At 42.2% G+C, this 18,871-nt stretch overlaps 1 protein-coding gene across 5 annotated transcripts in view; it reads left to right on the top strand.

Moving 5' to 3' along the window:
* BCAS3 (BCAS3 microtubule associated cell migration factor) overlaps positions 1-18,871 on the top strand; it is a 1,583,483-nt gene that overhangs the window by 478,546 nt on the left and 1,086,066 nt on the right. For all 5 annotated transcript variants that reach the window (XM_077482133.1, XM_077482136.1, XM_077482134.1 and 2 more), the window contains exon 15: positions 2,104-2,237. In XM_077482133.1, the coding sequence (XP_077338259.1) occupies positions 2,104-2,237 (134 nt within the window). The remainder of the gene's footprint in view (positions 1-2,103; positions 2,238-18,871) is intronic.

The raw sequence follows: 18,871 nt of genomic DNA, 5'->3' as shown, positions 1-18,871 counted from the left end.
AAGACTTGAGAGTATACCCACTAGAGGGACAACAATTTTGGTATGTGCACGTTTGCTTTATGCCCTGCCTGGACACCTTCCATTACTTTTACTGCTTGTCTGCTGCAGGGCACCGTTTAGGCAACCACTTTGGTAAGTACTGGGGCTGTTCTTTTGTCTGTGGAGCTCAGCACGTTTGTTTACTGCTGTGCCCTTTGGGGTTGCTGGTAAGCTGTGAGCTTTCAAACATTTAATGTGTTGCGGACACCATACTGAAACTGCAACACATACATACTATTTATGAGCATACTCCTCTCCAGTGCTGAGGGATTTACCACCAGCTCCCTGCAAGGTGCTGGGTCTGTCCTTGCTGCTTCATCACAGTGGCCTGGTCACAGATGACTATTCAATCCCTTCTACTCCAGTAGCTCATGTCAGCCTTTGCAGGCAATGATCCACTAAGCCCGGAAAAGACCCAGAACTATGCTCATCCTGTCAGCCCATATCACTACTTAACGTAGATGCCAACATCCTAAGATATTGGCCAATAGACTGAATTCCGTTATACTCTCCTTAATTCATGGAGACCAGACAGGATTTATACCGGGCAAGGGCATAGTACTGTTCAGAGACGAAAACACGAGGGGGGCAGTGGCCTCTCTGGCTGCAGAAAAGGCCTTTGATTCAGTGGAATGGGATTTTTTGTGGCAAGTACTCGCCAAATTTGGTTTTGGCCCAAATTTTATCACATGGATTAAGCTACTATATAGGTCCCCTGTAACTCGTGTGCATACTAGCGGTGTCCGCCCCCCCCCCCCCCCACACCTCCATAGAGGTACGAGACAGGGCTGCCCCTTGTCCCTGGGGCTCTTTGCTCTTGCCATAATGCCCATGGCTGTCCTGATCCGCTCGGCGGATGAGGTGGGAGGACTGATAATGAGACCTCTGGTAGAGCGGATATCGTTGTACCCAGACGATATTCTTTTACACCTCAACGGTGACTCTGACTCTCTTGTGTCAGCACTGGCGATCATAGATAGATATGGTAGTTTTTTAAGGGTTAAGATTAATTGGGGTAATTCCAACATATTTCCTCTATCCGACTCTGCCTCCCACCTCCGTCTCCCAATTTCGTTACCTTGGCATTGAAATAAGTAATGATCTATCCTGATACCTGACAGACAACTTATACCCAGTTATGCAGATTCTAATACTGAAATGCCAAACATGGAAAACACTCCCCTTGACACCGGAGGTACGGGTAAACTTATTAAAAACCTTTTTCCCCAAATTCCTTTATATTTTTAGAAACCCCCCAATCCCTATCCCTGCTGCTTTTTTCCGCAAGTTGGATGGGATAGTCAAATCTTTCATCTGGGGTGGGAAGGTCCGGAGGATAGCTAAACATAAACTACAGTTTCTTTTATCTTCAGACATACTGGCCTTGTTTCCATAAATACTACTGGGCGGAAGTGCTGGTCACTGTTCGCTGGTGATGCACCCAGACCACATCTAACCCAGCGGTCAACCTTGAGGCTGCTGTTACTATAGCCTGTGTTCTCATGCTTTTATGTAAGGCGGCTCATCCATCAATCAAGATGTGACATCCCACCCACAGTGTTCTTTTTTTAGTTACTGGGCATGGAGGAGGAGGAAGAGACTGAGGTGTAGGATCTAGGATTTAGGATCTGTATACATGCCCACATGTGTGATGTCAATATCATGTGACTTGGCTAGCTCTGATCAACAAGGAAATGTTCTCTCCAGCAAGAGAGACCAAACTGGACATGTGCAGCAGTACTAACCCTCACTGTGTCTTATCTGTCCTTGCCAAGAGAGACCCTGCAGGAGGGGGAGGATCTGTTCATACAGGATCAAAGAGCCTTTTTTACACAATGCAGAAGATTAACCCTGTAAGTTCCACAGTGAGTATAACAAGCATGCTATTCTGCACATGCAACCAGATTTTACTATTGTGGGTTTAGTAACACTTTAAGTATTTTTCAAATTTCTCTACTGTGGCAACATAAACCAGCATTACACAATGACAACTATATATTGAAGTTTTTTGAACATTTGAAAAATATGTATAACATACACATTGCATTTGTCCTGATTTTCTAGGGATGCTGCTTGTCACGTCAGACACACAGGGACATGATTTCCATGTATTCCAAATACTTTCTCACCCATGGTCATCCTCACAAAGTGCTGTGCACCACTTGTACACCCTGCATAGAGGAGAAACGGAAGCTAAGGTAAGCTCATTTTCATTTATCTGTATTGTAATATTTAGCTTTAAATGGAGAATTTTTCAAAAAATCACTTCACTCAGCAGAGTATGTTTTTGGGGTTTCTTCCCGGTTTCACTATTGCAAAACACAGTGTACTGCCCTCGCAGGGGTTGTTAAGTAGAACCGTGAACACCAATTTCTCATCCTTCTTGCTGTTTCTTACAAACTTCTGTCTATTTCCTCATTAAATAAGGAAAGTGGAAAGATAGTGCTAGACCCGTGAGGTAATCTTCTTGGTATTGCTATCCTCTCCTAATGTTGATGTAGGTTTTCTGATTCCCAGGCGGGTGGCTTTTACATCTCAGAGAATCTCTACAGTTTCCTTGGCTTGTATTGTAATGAAACAAAAAATTTGGAGGTCCAAAATTACCACCTTCACCAGGGCTATAAAAAGCATCTTTATATCAATATGATATCTCCTCCTCAGAATAATAGTTATACATAATTCCCAGTAGCATTTAATATAGTAAAATGAATAAATCGAGTAACATTGAATAAATAATATACAAGAACCTCAAACAAATATGAAAATCTGAATAATGAAACCAATTGTTTGAAATAGATATTTAAATTGTTTAAAAAAGGTTATTTCCATGTTTCTGCAAAGCATGAAATATATCTGACAAATGCCATTATTTACTACCTTTTGCTCTGTTAAGTATGCTATTGGAAATGTTTTATTATATCTGTTTTATAATTTTGGGTGAAAAATAAAATTGATTATGCCAGAAATCCAGAGCTTTTTTTTAATCTTAGGAGCAAGTTGGAGTAGTAGCTCAGAGTTGTGATTGTTCACTGGAGCGCTGGGCTGGGGAAAGAGGGGGGGGCCGCTGGCTTTGGCTCTCAGCCTTGCTGAGAGCTGGAGCCAGCTGTCAGTCAGGCAACTCGGTGGAGCCCGACAATATGGTCAGGCTCCCGCTAGAGCTTGCTGACATCTGCTGACAGAAGGCTTTAGCCTTCTATAAGATAACTCTGGTTCACAAGAGTGAAAAAGTAAGTGTACTCCTTTTACCCAGTAGAGAAATATGACCAAAAAAACCTTTGGCCATACTTCTCTTTTAACTCATTGTACACACAGTAGCTGCCACGACATGTTTTAATGGTAACATGCATCGTTCACAGGATCTACTGTTGTAATTCTGACAGGAATGTAACATAATTTACAAACATGGTAGCTTTCTTTAAAGAGGCAATTTAATTTCTGTTTAGAGCATTTGGAGATTTAGATCCCTTTCACACTGAAGGGGCTTTTCAGGCATTTTAGCGCTAAAAACAGGACCTGAAAAGCGCCTCTCAAGCCTCTCCAGTGTGAAAGCCCAAGTGCTTGCAGGACAGAAAAAAAAGTCCTGCAACTAGCATCTTTGGGGTGGTGTGGGATTGGTGTATACACCGCTCCTAAACTGCCCCTGCCATTGAAATTAATGGGCAGCGCTGCCGAAAATCACTTTGGCAGCGGTGGTTTGTGGGTGTTTTTAACCCCTTGTTAACCCCTTTTTGGGGGTTAAAGTGCCCCGCTACCGCCTGCACAGTGCCAGTAAAGCACAGCTAAAATTTTCTACATATTTTCTGAAAATTTATTCATTTATTGGGTAGTTGTGCGTGCAGGATCATTACTTCAGCCCCGTATACTTTCCTAATAGAACTGTGCATCTCCACCCTTCTTCCTCCTGTCCATTCCCAAGTTGCCCAGATATCACCACTAAATTTGTAGTACTTGTTATATCTTGGATCCAATTGGTGAATCCTGATGTCATTAGAAGGCATAAAGTATGAGACTAAAGTCTTCAGATGGGAGTGGAGTAGGACGCGTGTAAACACACAGCACATAGCACTATGGCAGCAAAGATGTCAGTGCTTTGCCTGACCAATATAATCCAAATACAAACAAATAGCCACTGCCGCCACCTAAAACTGATCTATTGCAGCAAGGAGCACTGGATGTCAAATAAATTCAAGGAGATTTCCAAGCTCAAACTTGCTAACCAGCCAAAGACCAACCAAATTGACCTGTCTAACAATATGCATTAAGAACAGGGGTTTAGTCTGCACACTCTTGCAAATACATGCACAAGCTACAGGCCTCATCAAGGCACCCTGTTTTCTGTAGTCCTAACCCTGACTTCTGGCCCTCCACAATGGAAGCACATGCATTTTAATGGATAGGTGAGGACAAGTGGCCTGGAAGGAGCCCACCCCTCCTTAAATGTACAGGGTCACACTTAACATCCAGCACATAAGCACTATGGCAGCAAAGAAGTCAATGTGTTGAGTCTCTGGCTAGTTGGTAAGTTTGAGCTTGGAAATCTCCATGTATTTGTTTGATATATGTAGCCCTTTCAGTGTTCCTTGTTGCAATAGACCCGTTTTAGGTGGGGGCAGTGGCCATTTGTTTGTATATTGATTATATTGGTCAGGGAATGCACTGACATCTTTGCTGCCATAGTTCTATGTGCTTGGTGTTTACCAGAGTTCTCAGAGCTGCAGTAATAGTAGCCAGTGTCCAGAACTGGACCTGTGGATCCTTTTGGCAGCTACCTGAATTTCTTGTGGTATACGTCTGGTGTCAGTTGAAACTTTGTGATTATAGATTAGATAGATAGGATAGCAAAAATGTATCAATGTCTCTGTCCTACATTTTTTTATCAAAGAAAGTTTTATTGAATACAAATACAAACAGTTTGACAGCAATCTAAGGTAGAAAAAGCGGTACTACCAGATTAAGGTTGTAGCAAGTGAAGCAAACAGTTATCACTGCTTATGTAAGTCAAAAGTAACATTAGAATAATAAGATTCTGTACAAATGGCAGTTGTTCCATATATCCTTAACCAGCAGGACATTGCAGTAACCTCATTTGCATCTCATTGACTATGACCTAGTCTATTAAACCAGGGCACACACAGTTTCTTAAATTTGACAGAACATCCCCTGTGCTGGTGTGTATGTATATATATATATATATATATATATTGTTCAAAACAAAAAGTGTAGCCTACTGTATTGATCCAATTGATTTGGGACGGAGGATCTACAGATTTCCAATGGAGCTGGAATAATTTACGGGCCTGGAAAAAGGTTCTAGAAATTGCCTCCTGGGTAAATTCTTATGTCAGTATGAAAACGGCGATCACACCACACATGTGAGGTATTACCACAAAATATTTAGACAATAATTAACCACTTAAAACCAGGCCACGTACTGGTTTGTTGGCTGAATTTGAATAGTTATACCGGTGTTCTTTTTCTCAACCGACAATTCTGTGTTTTGTAAAATCAATTCTAGCAGCTGAATGGCTACTGGAATGCTTTTACAAGCGGTGGGGTGGGGTCCTGCCCTCTGCCACTTTCCTAGGTAACCCTGCCTTTCGCAGCTTTTTTAGGAAACAGATTGCAGTCAGTGGTTCCACTGACTGACCAGAATGGCCGATCATCTCTATGGTCTAAGAAATTGGAAGTCACAAGTATTATGACACTTCTGGTTTTGCTGGTTGTAAACAAACGTGGTATGAGCCAAACCTTTTAAGGGCAGAGGAGATATTTGGGGTCTAATAGATGTCTCAGTCAAGAGGACCTGTCACTTCTTGTTGCTATCATAAGGGATGTTTGCATTGGCATGGTAACAATAAGATCTAATGTACAAGGACCTCTCTATAGTGACTGTATCATTTTGTAAAAAGGCACAACACCCCAAACACTTTCAGTGGAGGTTAAACAAATCCATTTTATCTGACCAAGCTAGGGTTACTGAAGTCAACAAAGCCCTACTAGAATATTTCAGCCTTAACATAACAGGTGACACCTCAGCGGAGATGTTGTGGGCAGCCCACAAGGCCACCATACAGGGCAAGCTAATTCAAATCTCTTCCCAAATAAAAATATTTAACTAAATTAGAACCTTCTTACTCATCGCTAAGAGCTAGGCACAACCTCTCAGGGGTCCCCACAACCCATATATACCGAGGAATGCAGTTTACTGACAGAAGCGTCTTATGATCAGAGATGTGGCATGTCAGACTGACACGCCACACTCGCGATCACCGCGATGCGTGCCCCCTCGGCCACGCCAGCATGTTATCCTGCTGGACGTCATATGATGCTCAGTCAGGATAACAGAAACACTTCCTGGACGTCAATCTGCTATTGACCAGGTGAGAAGTGGTTAAACAACTAAAACGGGGCACTCCCCCAGGTCCAGATAGACTATCGGTTCCATATTACAAAGCCTTTTCTGACACCGTAGCCCCTCACATGGCTAAATTTATTAATGGCAAGTTATCCGGTGAACATCTGGGCCTGGACCTAAGTACAGCTTTCATTACTGTCATCCCAAAACCCGACAAAAAACCTGAGAAGGTAGGTAACTACTGACCAATATCACTTATAAATAATGACCTGAAAATCCTCACCAAAATCCTAGCGATCCATCTAGCTTATTTCTATTCAGGGCCCCAACCAAGCCAGAAGGGCCATAAATATAATATCCATCCTCAAATACGATTGACCAGGAAATGCTAAACAGGGATTTTTGCTTTCCCTCGACATACAGAAAACATTTGACTCTGTATCCTGCCGATATATCTTATCCCTCTTGGAACATTGGGGCTTTGATCACTGCTTCCTGGGCATCATGAAAGCCCTATACTCTTCCCCAAAGCGCTATTACATCTAGAAGAGTACTATTCCTCCCCAATACACATTACTAGGGGCATTAGACAGGGTTGCCCTTTGTCACCGCTGATTTTCGCTATAGCTTTATAAACTTTAGCTATTGCAATCCGCGAAAATCCCATTATCAAATGAGTATCCTGTGGTCCTCAGGTTCACAAATGTGGCCTTCTTGCCGGCGACCTAATGCTATTTATCATCTTGTCTTTAGCCTCCCTCCCCAATCTTTGTAGCACCCTTGCCTCCTTTGGGCATATATCTGGTCTGCAGGTTAATTATAATTAATCCCAAGCCCTGAACATTTCCCTCACTCCCAATATGGTAGCTTTGCTGAAACAAAACTTTAAATTTGACTGGAATGACTCCTCCTTCAAATACCTAGGTATCTCCCTCACCCCCAAATTTAACACGTTTTCTACAATTAACTACCCCCCCCCCCCCCCCCCATGTACCATAAACTAGAACAATATCTAAAGTCCTGGCCCAAACAAAACCTCTCTTGGCTAGACAGAATAAATGCCAACAAAATTACACTACTGCCTAGAATACTCTACCTGTTCTGCTCTCTACCCATCCCAAGAAGATATCACCTAAGTTCATTCCAGAGCAGAATACTCAAGTTTATATGGAGCTCATCGAGATACAGGATAAGACAACAAACCCTTTACTGCTCCCGTAAACAGGGCAGACTAGGCCTCCCCCACCTACACAGATATTATCAAGCCTCCAGACTAGCCCAACTCCACAATCTATACCCACGGGGAAAACCCCGACTGGGTACAGATGGACCGTCAAACTGTTCCACACTATGCACTTTTCTCGTTTGGCGTCCTCCCAGAAACCACCCACTAATCCTAACCCCCACCCTTTCCCACTCCTTTGCTTTATGGGACACATTAAGACAGGACCCACGCATCATTTCAAGAATGAACCCTCTGTCACATATCTTTCGTAACCCTAACCCCCAGGGCTCAACATTAAGGCCTTCCAGTGATGGCTGGATAAGGGGCTGTACCGAATAGGGCAATACTTCACATCTAGGGGCCCTATCTCCCTTGTCCAATATGTGAACAAATTTGACCTCCCACAATCGGAACGTTTTCGGTTCCACCAAATCTCTCACTTTCTGCACTTCTTCTGGAAGGATATACCAGATCTCCCCAAATTCACAGCCTATGAGCTGTGGTGTGGTCAGGCCGTGGAGCAGAGGGGTGGGATCTCAGTCATCTACACGTCACTTTCCTATCCATAAAGCAAATCCCCTTTCATGATTGCATGGGAGGCACACTAGTCCATATCTAATGGGAATACCCTAAAATCAGACCCTTCTGGAGAAGGATCTTAGAGGGGTTACAGGGTGCCAGATCTCCAGGTCCCCAGAGGTCCCCTCTGGGGACTGATACACTTCATATTGGTAGGAGCCAAACTAACCCTGGCAAAGGCCGGGAAGCAACCTTCAGTATCCGTAAAGGCAGCCAAAAGAAAAGTCTCCTGGATTATGGCCCAAGAAAAAATAGCCAGCATCATTTCGGACTCGACCCACAAGTTTGAAATTACTTGGTAACCTTGAGCCCATTTCATGGGAATTTCATTCATCCCAGGTATTACCCCCCCCCCCCCATAGCTTTCCACAGAGTTCTGTAGGGGGGGCCCAACCCAGGGGATGCGGGGGTGGGGATTGGCCCATTTTCTGGCACAGCATGATCCCAACTGGGGTGCCGGGTGGGATCCCTCTGCCCCTCCCGTTCCACGGGATACGCCAGGTCCTCAGAACTAAGAACCTCTCACCCCTGGCGGCTACCTCAGCTGGGAATGTTATATGTTCAAGTGTTTCTTAGTACTCCAACGGCTGATGGACAGTATTGCTCAGTCCTCAGACTTCTAGTCAAGTCCTACCTTTTTTAAGTCTACTGATAATACACGACTTGTATTCCACATATCCTTACTGTACTCTCAATGTTTTACTTTACTACATGAAAGAGTTTTATTGTTATGCTTTTCGTATAAAAAAAAAAAAATCTTTTGAAAGAGAAAAAAAAGATCTAACGATAAGTGGGACAGAGGATCCGCCGGCAACGGATTTTGATCATAGAGATTTCCGGCGGACCAGATGATCGCTGAAGTCTATGATCGTCGGAGGCCCGGCACGATGTTCATCACGCCTGGCCTCTGCATTCAAAAAAAGGCGACGTTTTGGCTGGGAAGCTGTGAGCAGTTTATTTATTTATTTTATTTCAGGCTTCCCAGTCTAGTGGGGAGATGTGGGGTCTTATTGACCCCATATCTCACTATAAAGAGGACCTGTCATGTCATACTCCTATTACAAGGGATGTTTACATTCCTTGTAAAAGGAATAAAAGTGATCAACATTTTTTTTCCCAAAAAGTGTAAAAAAAAAAAAAAAGTATAATTAACAATAAAAAATAAAAATAAAGCTCCCCTGTCCCTGTAGGCTCGCACATAGAAGCGAACGCATGCGTAAGTCCCGCCCACATATGAAAACGATGTTCAAACCATACATGTGAGGTTATCGATGCGAACGTTGGAGCGAGAGCAATACTTTTTTACTGGGACCTCCTCTGTAACTCAAAACATGTAACCAGTAAAGAAATTTCAAGTGTTGCTTATGGGGATTTTTAAATACCGAACTTTGGCGCCATTCCACAAGCGTGTGCAATTTTGAAGCATGACATGTTAGGTATCTATTTCCTCTGCGTAACATCACTTTCACAATATGCAAAAACATTGGGATAACTTTACTGTTTTTTTTTAAAGCACAAAACTCTTTCTTTCCCCAAAAAATACAGTGCAAGATAAATATATATATATATATATATACATATATATATATATATATATATATATATATATATATAATATGTTCGGGGGTTCTATGTAATTTTCTAGCAAAAAAATTATGATTTTTACATGTAGGAGAGAAATGTCAGAATTGGCCTGGGTAGCAAGTGGTTAAACTAAAACGCGCCTAGATGCAGGTGGCATGTTTAGCCGCATTTTACTGCATCTGACATCTGAAACACCGGTAACCTGGGCATCTGAACCCATTTTTTGGGGTCCAAAGAACAGCCTCTAAACGCAACTGCCTAAAAACGACAGTAAACAAGCCTGTGTACATGTACACATAAACATTGAATGAGTTCAGGGGCAGCTGTAAAAAAAAACATCCAACTGCCTCTGAATGTTTGTTTACAGGCAGCAGTGTAAATGAGGCCTAAAAGTTATTAAAAAAATAAAGGTACAGTTTAAAAATAAAATAAATAAAACAAAAATGTAAATCCCCTGTGCTCGTGCATGCGTCAGTCCCACTTCAGCATGTAAACAGCGATCACACTACACATGTGAAATATCACCATGTACGTCAGATTGAGAGAAATAATTCTAACATCAGAACACCTGTCTAAATCTAAAGTGGTGACTTGCAAAGACTTTTAAAGCGTCGCCTGTGGATAATATAATTCATGTAGTTTGTTGCCATTGTGGGGGCCTCACTACTGCTATAGCTACTGGTCTCTGAGCCTAACCTCTGACCATGACACCCCACATATTATACCATCCATATCTCCTTGTAATACCATCCCCGTATTATACTCTTCGTACCTCTTCTATACATCTACATCATACCTTTCTCCCATATAATGATCACCATACTGCTATACAGTTCCATCACTTATATTATACCATTATATAAAAAAAACTTCAGACGCTAAGAGAAGGTATCAATAGGGGTGGGGGGGGTTCCCTATAAAGAAAACCTGTCACTTTACCCTGGGGGCAAGGTAGAGATACTGATTTTCTTCAAATATAATTGGATGTAAAATAAATGTAAATAATGTTTTGTTTTTTGTTTTGTTTTTTTTCCAGCTCTGGATTTAAGCTTTATTTTTTTATTTTATTTTTTTTAAAGCAAACAACTTTGAAATAAATTATCACTGTCTAATGAACCATTGGGGACAGAATTCAGTATTCTTACATTTTGAATTGCATTAGACGCATGGCCCTTTAATATGTCATATTAGAAATAAAATCATGTTGAGAATGCATGTCTAATTATTTGAGTAAAGAGCTGTTTGTGGTCTCTGACTTTGTGAGAAAGCTTTCATCTGACAACAGTTTTCCTGTTAAGAGTGCATATAGGGTAAAACCAATAGATAAATTCAGCATTAAATCATCTGTGGTGCAAGAGATATAAATGCTTTATTACCTTACATATCACAAGTTTCCCCAAAAAGGTTTCAAAACCAGCAAAGTGCTTACAAATTTGTCTGTATTGCTCACATGCTTTTAATGCATTGCATTGTAGTGCATTTGGATTCAGCACTAGCAGACAAACATCTAACCAACAAGAGAAGTATTAGCTTTCTAAACTGCTCCCAAGATATTAAACCAGTTCCGCAGCAGCATAAAGTTGGCGCCTGTGATTGCCAGAGGAGTGCTAATATTGGTAAATGAAGTATTCCTGCTATCATGTTTAAATAATTTTATAATAAATGTGTTTGCCCTTTACATGTAATGGAGGAATACATTCACAGTTTGGAGACTAATGAAATTATACCACTGTTTTCTACCACATGGAGACTTTAAGCAAATAATTCTGTGCTTATTTGACTTTTTGTGCTGTAATTGTGCTGTCATCTTGATGTCTGTGTAACTGTATGAGATAGCTGTGATCTGTCTCAACATAAAGAATGTCTTTCTAGGTTTCCTTTATTTTAGATTTCCATCTAGAGTAGCAGGCCCTAACAGACAGATCATAAAATTGATGATTGTTCTGTATTTCACTGCTGGCACCAAATATTTCAACCAGTGGCGCTCCCTCCCCTCGCAGTGACTCTCCTCATTTTTCCATGGCACAAACCTGCACACTTGGTGGTGTTAATGTTTATTAATCTGTTAATTAAGAGACAAACTAGAGGGCTGTTACACTGTGCCTGCATGTTTGCCTTCCAATTTTTGTGGCCAGGTTTGGTAAAGGTACCAAAAAAAAAATAGGCAGTCATACGAACATTTTCTGGAAGCATCTTGCTTGAGAGCCTGGTATCTTATTTGTTTGTAGTTGGAGAAGGGTTCTTCAGTTGGTTTGTATTTTCTTCTCCAATCATTTTTCTTGTACCAAGATAAGTCTAGTGCTTAGGAAGTCTGATGGGTGCATGCACTTGCATGTCAGTTCCCAAATAGGTACACATATTAAAATGATTGTAAAGTATTGTTTAAAAAATAAATAAAAAAATAACAAACATGTTTCACTTACCTCCTCTGTGCAGTTGGTTTTGCACAGAGTAGCTCGGATCCTCCTCTTCTCAGGTCAGGCTTTCTCCCTCCCTCCCTCCCTCCTGTCGAGTGCCCCCATAGCAAGCAGCTTGCTATGGGGCACCTGAGCCAGATTACATCTCAGACATAGAGCCCCGCTCGTCCCCTCCCCATCTCTCTTTTGATTGGCTAACTGACTTTGATTCACAGCCGTGAGAGCTAATGGCGTCACTGCTGTGTCTCAGCCAATAAGGGGCAGAGTCCCGTATGGCTAAGACACTCGTGGACATCGCTGGAGAGAGATGGGACTCAGGTAAGTATTGGGGGATCCTGGGGAGGCTGCTACACACAGAAGGTTTTTTTATCTTAATGCATAGAATGCACTAAGATATAAAACCTTCTGTCTTTACAATTCCTTTAAGCGCTTGTGTTGTACAGGCTTGATTAAATTTAGAACCCCTGTGGCCAGTTTAACCACTTCCAGAACGCTGCATTCCGATTTACGTCGGCACAATGGCAGCGGTGGGCAAATGGGCATTCCTGTACATCCCCTTTAATTGGTGGAGCTAGCCGGTGCACACCCGCCATGTACAGCGCGACCGTGCCCGCTGGACCCGCGGACTCGATGTCTGCCATTGTCCCGGCGATTGTGTCATGGAGCTGCAGAACGGGGAGATGCCTTTGTAACCAAGGCATTTCCCTGTTCTGCCTAGTGACATGACAGGGATCTACTGCTCCCTGTCATTGGGAGCAGTGATCACTGTCATGTCAATGGCAGCCTAACCCCCCCAGAGTTATAATCACTCCCTAGGACACACTTAACCCCTTGATCGCCCCCTAGTCTTTAACCCCTTCAACTCCAGTGTCATTTACACAGCAATCAGTGGATTTTCATAGCACTGATCACTGTATAAATGACAATGGTCCCAAAATAGTTTCAAAAGTTTCCGATGTGTCCACCATAATGTCGCAGTCACAATAAGAATCGCAGATCGCCGCCATTACTAATAAAAAAAATGAATAATAAACATACCGTAAAACTATCCCCTATTTTGTAGACACTATAACTTTTGCACAAACCAATCAATATATGCTTATTGCGATTTTTTTTTACCAAAAATATGTAAAAAAAAGAAAAAAAGAATTGCCAGCAAAAATAATTTGTAAAAATTACATGGGGTCTTCCCCCTGGTCCATACCTTTGGGTCTGGTATGGATTTGGAGGGGACACCCCCACACCAAAATAAAATAAAAAAATGGCGTGGGCCCCCCTAAAATCTATACTAGACCCTTATCCGAGCATGCTGCTTGGCAGGTCAGGAAAGGGAGGGGAAGAGTGAGTGCCCCCCTCCTGAACCATACTAGGCCACATGCCCTCAGCATGGAGGGGTGCAGTAGTTTGGGGCAGGGGGGGGGGCTCTGCCCTCTCTCCACCCCAAAGCACCTTGTTAATGGGGACAAGGGCCTCTTCCCCACAACCTTGGCAGGTGGTTGTGGGGGTTTGTGGGTGGGGGGTTTATCAGAATATGGAAGCCACCTCAAAAAAGGGGGCCCCCAGATCCTGGTCCTCCCCATGTGAATGAGTATGGGGTACATTGTACCCCTACCCATTCACCAAAAATTAGTGTAGTGTGAAAATAGACAGTTTTTGCCAAGTTCTTTATTAAAAATGTATACTTCTTCCCCTGCTTCTTCCTCTAGTCTTCTTCCTCTAGTCTTCTTCCATCGCTTCTTCTACCGGTCGTCTTCTTCCTCCGATCTTCTTATTTTTCCAGTCTTCTTTCTCTGGTTTTCTTTCACCGGTGTTGTTCTTCCACCGCTGAAAATAAAAAAAAGGACCCTCCGATGCTGCGCCCCGCCGATCTGTCTGCTTCGATGTCACACATTTCATATATAACTATGGGGCGTGGCAATCAGATGGTGCCACCCAGAGACTCCACCCCCTTGTGACATCAAAGACCCATCGCTGAATGACATCTTCCACCCCATCACAGCGTCAGAGGAGGTACATTTTTTCTTTTCAGTGGGTTGGCAGCAGAGGAAGAAGAACACCGGAGGAAGAAGCAGGGGAAGAAAACTGGAGGAAGAAGTGGGGGAAAAAGAAGAACGGAGGAAGAAGCTGGGGGAAGAAGAAAACTGGAGGAAAAAGCAGGGGGAGACAACATTTTTAATAAAGGACTTGTCAGAAACTGTCTACTGTCTTTTGTCACACTATACAACTTTTTTGGTAAATGGGTAGGAGTACAATGTACCCGATACTCATTCACATAGGGCATGCCGGGATTAGAGTCGGGGGGTTAACCCTTGATGATGTCAGAGCAAGCTGATGATCAGTTATTGCATACATGACACACTGTGTACTGAGCAAACCATCAACTTCGCTAGCACTCATTATTCCAGTTACAAGATTTATATTACTTACTTACATGAAGAACAATATGTGAGTTTCAGGTTTGAAAACTTCCTAATAATGATACCCTAAAGCAGTGCTCGACAAAACCCGGTCGCCAGGTCGCATTGGCGACTAGAATCAGCGACCTTGCGCCTGGGGCAGCATAGCTGGGGGTATCCCGTCTCCGTGGACCCCCCCCCGCGCGATCGTGTCGGGCCGCGCGAACGCGTCGGGCCGCGCCGCAGGCGGCCGGTAATTGAGCCCCCGGCTTTGAGGCCTTCTGTGATCCTATGGTTCCTTCTGGAATCTGGCGCCCTCTTGTGGTGGCCGTTGGAATTACAACCAACAATGCTAATTGATTTCCTGCCAGTCTTTCTCCATCCCTTTACTTAGAACCCCTAAACAAAACAAACAAAAAAAAAATATATATATATGTATATATATATATATATATATATATTTTTTTTTTTTTATTATTTATTCTAACACCCTAGAGAGTAAAATGGTGGTCGTTGCAATACTGTCTGTCACACCGTATTTGCACAGCGGACTTACAAGCGCACTTTTTTTGGGGAAAAAATTTTTATTTAATAAAAAAAAAGACAACAGTAAAGTTAGCCTAATTTTTTTTTTTTATATTGTGAAAGATAATGTTACGCCGAGTAAATCGATACCCAACATGTCACGCTTCAAAATTGCACCCGCTCATGGAATGGCGACAAACTTTTACCCTTTAAAATCTCCATAGGCGACGTTTAAAAAATTCTATAGGTTGCACGTTTTGAGTTACAGAGGAGGTCTGGGGCTAGAATTATTGCTCTTACTCTACCGATCGCAGCGATACCTCACATGTGTGGTTTGAACACCGCTTTCATATATGCGTTCGCTTCTGCACGCAAGCTTGGCGAGACAGGGCGCATTTAAAAAAAAATTTTTCTTATTTTAACTTTTATTTTAATTTTTTTCACTGTTCTTTAAAAAAAATAAAAATGTGTGTCACTTTTATTCCTATTACAAGGAATGTAAAAATCCCTTGTAATAGAAAAAAGCATGACATGTCCTCTTTTATATATGAGATCTGGGGTCAGAGAGACCTCACATCTCATATTTACACTAAAATGCAATTTAAAAATGTCCCTCTAAGAGCTATGGGCAATGACTTGGAGACAGGTGGGGGGCTGGGGGCTATCCTCCCCTCACTCGTCTCCATGTCAGGCCAGGGACAGGTCCAGATCGCCGTCACGGACCTGGCTCCTAACTTTTTTAGCTGGCTCCTAGATTCCAAGCAAATTTGTCAACCCCTGCCCTAAAGGTCTCTGCATTTTGTGTTGTCCTGGTTTCTAGAGCTAGGAACCAGTCACAGTACTGCAAGGTAATTTTACTTTTTCTGAAATACTAAATAGCAAAAAACAATCAAACAAACAAGCATAGAATTGGGGAAGTTGAGGCATGTTCAGACATGGGTAAGTAAGCACTGTGCTTTGGAGACTCCTGTGCAGATCAGCAGATCTCCACCCCATGCAAATTTCTTTCAGAATGAAGGAGAAAATCATTTGAAAAGGATGGCAGAAATGGCAAGTGAATTTTGATGGGGATACTTTGCAAATTCTGCTCCTATAACATGCTGTAGAGGCTTGCCAGTCTGAGACCCCCTTGGACAGACCTTACAATGTGGATGCTTTGATCAGGTAGGTTTTATGTCAGTGCAGGAGGCCCAAGATAATCGCATGCTAATCTAGACACATCAGTATTGCTTGCTCTTGTTTCTCATCTTTATCTTGACACTGGAGCCATTATTGTGGCACCATCAAGTTTATTTGAACTCTAAAAAATATTGTACACTTTTAAATGTTTTCATTAGGTTTTCACTAGGTATTTTTATCGGTACATTCCCTGTGTCTTTTCTTTGTAATAAAGGGCTCACATGTTGCAGCAGCAGTTTGTAGTGTCACGACTGATCGATTCCCCTATCCGTGTATTAATTCACCTAGTTTGTCCCTATTCACTAAAGAGACAGGAGGGAAAAATGAGCTCATGGTGTAATAATGTTTGTTTAATTGAATTGAAGTAAAAATCAATGCTCGTACAAACATAAGATGAATACATGCGTCAAACTCACCCAGTGGGCAACCATGCATAGGGACCCATCTGAGCGCCATGGTGACTGGATAGTCCAAAGGATGGATGGATGGCTGTGTTCACAAACTCCTCAAGCAGCTTCCGACAAACTGCATGCAAGTGGCTCACTGTCTTTGAAGGCCAGCCGGCCAGAACAGACCTAAACCACCTTCACCACCACAAGTAGGGAAAGACTGAATGGATCAGGCTGACATGAGTCCCTCATGTTTCTACAGCTATCAGTTTACAACTGATTACAGAGCTGCAAGGTGGTATGTGTAGATAGACTTTTCATTAACGTATTAACCTTGAGGACTATCACTCTCGGTCAGTGTGTTACTGATGTGGACCCATTGGACTATAGCACAAGGACTGTTGTTTGTCTATTTTTTGCTAAAGGGACAGGCAACTTATTGTTCCAGATCACACAGCTTCCAATGCATGACTCACTATTTCCTCCATGTTGCATCACAACACCTGGCACAATGTAGTGATTTTGAATCTTGACATATAACTCTAATGACATTGCCCCTTGCACCCCTTTTCCCTGTCCTAGGAAATCTCAAATTCCCTCAGGGGTTAGAAGACAAAGCATTCCTAGAGTTGCTTGACAGAAATTAATACTGTATAACCTATTTTTATTAGAGGCTTAGCTTGGCTGTCCACTACTCCAATATTAAAGGACCCTGACATCTCCTACCCAGGCCCCTTGCAAGTCCTTCAGCTGACTCATTACCTCAGATCTTTATCAGATGCATGGCATTTCACCAGGGACATCTCCCACTTTGTACATGAATGCTAATCCACTGGACTAGTGAGACATGCTGTTTCTTTCTTTTAAAATGTGTTATGGCTAGAGACATCCAAAGTCCTGCTTCACTTTTTGGACAACTTGTAAAGAGATCTCCAACAATTTCTGAAAATGCCCAAACCAAAATATCAACTTTGTCATTGCGGTCCTCCATCAGCAACGGGTGCCAGGAGTGCAGATACATGGTTGTTACGTGCTTGTACAGTTACATTCAATGTACCCTTACTTTCTTAGACTAGCTGGAGATGCCGTGCAACTTATGGGGATATGCTTCACCTACTCTAGTCATGTCCAGCCCTCCAGTCATTCCAGAAAGTAATGCAGACATTTTGAACTGTTCATATGACGTCTTCTTTCTTCCTCAGCATAACACTGTGCCTTTGAAAGCTTAGAAAATCAGGGGTCAGGCAGTTAGTTAATGTGGCCCACTCATGTATCCCAACAATAGGGAATCTTTTACCCCTCCATCAACACAGTAATGGCTCCACTGTGTTGAGAGCATTGGGTGAATTGAGGATCTAACCAGTTCTTGGAAAGATACAGATTCCAAGTTCCAAAAGATCTGGTTTTATTGAATAGGGTTTTCTTTCACAGATAAATGTAGGCAACTTCTCTCTGGCTGAATCTGCTTGCATCTTCATGCAACTGTTCCCTACCCTTTTCCCTTCACTGATTCCCTGTTCTGACCTGACTCTTCTCTGTTTTCAACCTCATTGTCCAACCTTTCCCAATATCTTTATGTGGTGGTGGATGGTTACAGTTTCCACCCCCATCTGGCATCTACCCTTTCCTGATACTCTCCCCTAACCTCTGCTCCCATCTCCCCTAATTACCCTAATGCAGACACCCTTCCATAAGGAAGAGATCTTACTACACTTTCTACACTAGAATAATATTGTTTGAAAATGTTCATTTTCAGAACGTTTGTTTAGATTTTCCATGGTTATAGAGGTCAAATCTGCATTCGTCTTCAACTATATTTTTATTTTCAAATAAAAATTTGAAAGCACAGTATTTAAATGTTTCTTCGAATGAATTTTGTTGAATGTATGTTGTATTCATTTAGCAAATTCTATTTAGAGCAAAATTAAATGTTACAAGTAAAATACATTTTTAGATACTTTGAAATTAGATTTGTCAAGTTTCTTTTGGCATTATTGAATGTAATGATGACATTTCCTGTATGAGTTTTTGTTCGAAAATCTACCGTTGTATGACCAGCTTTACACTCTGGAGATGAGTTTGTTCTCCCTATTCCTATACCTTCTCTCATTTAGTGTATTCTTCTTAGTCCAATTATCAGGCACACTGAGCGCACAATTTTATGTTGCCAACAGTGACCTACG

Source organism: Lithobates pipiens, unplaced genomic scaffold, assembly GCF_037356315.1.
Source record: "Lithobates pipiens isolate NorthernLeopardFrog02 unplaced genomic scaffold, aLitPip1_a1.2 Scaffold_16, whole genome shotgun sequence".
NCBI lineage: Eukaryota > Metazoa > Chordata > Amphibia > Anura > Ranidae > Lithobates > Lithobates pipiens.
The sequence above is the reverse complement of the archived record's forward strand: the minus strand, read 5'-3'. Positions and strand labels throughout refer to the sequence as shown.